Source organism: Mizuhopecten yessoensis, unplaced genomic scaffold (genome assembly GCF_002113885.1).
Source record: "Mizuhopecten yessoensis strain PY_sf001 unplaced genomic scaffold, ASM211388v2 scaffold10097, whole genome shotgun sequence".
Classification (NCBI taxonomy): Eukaryota; Metazoa; Mollusca; class Bivalvia; order Pectinida; family Pectinidae; genus Mizuhopecten; species Mizuhopecten yessoensis.
Window position 1 is genome coordinate 147,697 of NW_018408377.1, and position 3,483 is coordinate 151,179.

Below are 3,483 nucleotides of genomic sequence, written 5' to 3' on the forward strand. Positions count from 1 at the left end.
AGAGAGAGAGAGAGAGAGAGAGAGAGAGAGAGAGAGAGAGAGAGAGAGAGAGAGAGAGAGCTGTACATACTTACATGTATTCTTAACATATTATCACCATTCATTGTCACCGTAACCTTGATTTGTTGACGAACTTCCATTCCGTACATACTCGCTATTCCCGCTCTTTTAAGGATGAACGAATGCTCGGATGCTGAATGTGTGTAGTTATGGTCTATCACGTAGCCAGCAGTATTGTCAAACACACAAGACGGAACGCGTGCGTGATTTGAAACCAACCATTTACAACTGTAAAATAGACATTCAAAAAAATACTGTACAAAGGATAATAAACCCTTTATTGACTGGTGTACATATGTACACGTACAATAGGCTGCTTTTAGTACACGGGGCAATGCAATGTGTTAGGAACGGCAATATCCATGATGTTACCAGAAAGACATGTATGAAATATTTTTTATAAGTCGTTATTCAGATTTTGTACCTTTTTAAAAGCACAAAAAAGATATAGGTTACACAAATCTCAGGTGTGATTTGAAGGGTAGTATAATTCTTGAAAAAGTCACAATCATAGTTATCAACTACAATACACCAGAGTTGAGATACACAACAAGACTGTCCTTTTAATTTACGTGGTGTTATTCGTGTACACTACCGGCGACGTCAGATGCTATTATTTACTTTGTATCACCTTTATGTTGTGTTCTGTGACACGCTGACGTATTACACTGACTAGGTATCACCTTTATGTTGTGTCCTGTGACACGCTGACGTATAACACTGACTATGTATCACCTTTATGTTGTGTCCTGTGACACGCTGACTACTACACTGACTATGTATCACTTTTATGTTGTGTCCTGTGACACGCTGACGTATTATACTGACTATATATCACCTTTATGTTGTGTCCTGTGACACGCTGACGTATTACACTGACTATGTATCACCTTTATATTGTGTCCTGTGACCCGCTGACGTATTACACTGACTATGTATCACCTTTATGTTGTGCCTGTGACACGCTGACGTATTACATTTACTATGTATCACCTTTATGTTGTGTCCTGTGACACCCTGACGTATTACACTGACTATGTATCACCTTTATGTTGCGTCCTATGACACGCTGACGTATTACACTGACTATGTATCACCTTTATGTTGTGCCTGTGACACGCTGACGTATTACATTGACTATGTATCACCTTTATGTTGTGTCCTGTGACACGCTGACGTATTACACTGACTATGTATCACCTTTATGTTGCGTCCTGTGACACGCTGACGTATTACACTGACTATGTATCACCTTTATGGTGTGTCCTGTGACACGCTGACGTTTTACACTGACTATGTATCACCTTTATATTGTGTCCTGTGACACGCTGACGTATTACACTGACTATGTATCACCTTTATGTGGTGTCCTGTGACACGCTGACGTATTATACTGACTATGTATCACCTTTATGTTGTGTCCTGTGACACGATGACGTATTATACTGACTATGTATCACCTTTATGTTGAGTTCTTTGACACGCTGACGTATTACATTGATTTACATACCCTTTCTTTTCACATTCAGATCGATTGTAATTCCTCTCTGGGTAACATGCCACCACGGCTTCTGTTCTTGGATCTGGAACAGGTATGGTAGACGCTGGTGACGCCATCATATGTTGGCCCTGATTCAACGTCACAGCAGAGGGCGTGACGTCATTATCTTTATCCTTCATTTGTTTCGCTAACGTCACAATTGAAACAGCCAGCCCGGCTACTGCTATGAATCCCAGTAGAAACACAGCACATAAAAGGCATCGACCGGGACCACGTGCTGTAGTTTTACTTTCGATTGGCATTGTTGAGTTTTCTGGTGAATTTAACTGAATGATCGAACGAAATACATATTCAAGGATATTTGTTTATCAGTTATTGATCTTCCTATGAAATCTGTGATTTTAGACTCAGTTATTTATTGACGTGTTTATTTATGATTTTTTTAGCTCATTTTCTTGATTGCCTTTCTTGCAAAGTTATTTTCAAAAGAATTCGTAAAAAATGCAGTCGCTAAAATAAGTATTCAAAAACTGATTTAGTTTTGTTCAGTGAATTAAAGTTATAACAGACTGCAAATGAATAAAATCGGAAATACGTCTCAATACAGAAACACCACAACCCAACAGTTACTGAGGGAGTCAAACGTAAACTCTTTCTGACCTACCACATAAACACCCTCAACCACAACTAAAATACAAAGGTGAAATATTGTGCCTCAGAATCAAAAACTTTCATGACGCTTAATGTCAAATGCAAAAATGTCTGATATCTTTTGTCAGTGTGGCTAAAACGTATCCCAGATTAATATCAGTAAAACAGGAAACGTTCTTGGGTACTTTCCTTCGTGGTTTGAAGCCATTTAGATCGTTTCGCAGTACAATCTTTCGTGGATATCCTATATTTATAAACAGTAGACACGTGTATCATTTAAATTCGTTGTATTTATTTCCGTGGTTCAACAGCAACCACGAAAACCACGAAACTTTCATGTTATACAGCAGTGTGGTGTATACAGTAGTGTAAATGTATAAATTAGGATGTTATACAGTAGTGTAAATGTATAAACTAGGATGTTATACAGGAGTGTAAATGTATAAACTAGGATGTTATACAGTAGTGTAAATGTATAAATTAGGATGTTATACAGTATTGTAAATGTATAAATTAGGATGTTATACAGCAGTGTTAATGTATAAATTAGGATGTTATTTAAACAATAACTGGTTGCCTGGATGTAATTATTGTTGATATAATTACAAGTGGCCTTTGGCAAATACCATAAAACCGGTTTTATGGTAGATCTGCCAGAGGCCACTTGTAATTATATCACCAATAATTACATCCAGACAACCAGGTATTTTTATTTTTACATATTTTTCTTTTTAAGACATATTCCTACAAAAACCATTTGCCCTGCCTCAAAATACATTTCAGGCGGCCATTTTGATTGTTTACATATTCCTACACCTGAAACAGGCAGTTGTAATTATAGTCGAGAAGTTGTAATTATAGCCTATATAATTACACTTGCCCTCTAACAATGTTGTAATGGGACGGCGCGGGGGCAAATGTAAATATACAGTAGTGTAAATGGATAAACTAGGATGTTATACAGTAGTGTAAATGTATACAGTAGGATGTTATACAGTAGTGTAAATGTATACATTAGGATGTTATACAGCAGTGTTAATGTATAAATTAGGATGTTATACAGTAGTGTGGTGTATAAATTAGGATGTTATACAGCAGTGTAAATGTATAAATTAGGATATTATACAGTAGTGTTAATGTATAAATTAGGATGTTATACAGTAGTGTAAATGTATAAATTAGGATGTTATACAGTAGTGTAAATGTATAAATTAGGATGTTATACAGTAGTGTAAATGTTTAAATTAGGATGTTATACAGTAGTGTAAATG

At 36.4% G+C, this 3,483-nt stretch overlaps 1 protein-coding gene across 1 annotated transcript in view; it reads right to left on the reverse strand.

The window, feature by feature from the left end:
- LOC110459523 (maltase-glucoamylase, intestinal-like) overlaps positions 1-3,483 on the reverse strand; it is a 40,460-nt gene that overhangs the window by 34,913 nt on the left and 2,064 nt on the right. The window contains exons 2-3 of the mRNA XM_021511831.1: positions 1,571-1,887; positions 75-288 (exon numbers count right to left, since the gene is read on the reverse strand). Of these exons, the coding sequence (XP_021367506.1) occupies positions 75-288; positions 1,571-1,863 (507 nt within the window). The 5' untranslated portion in view covers positions 1,864-1,887. The remainder of the gene's footprint in view (positions 1-74; positions 289-1,570; positions 1,888-3,483) is intronic.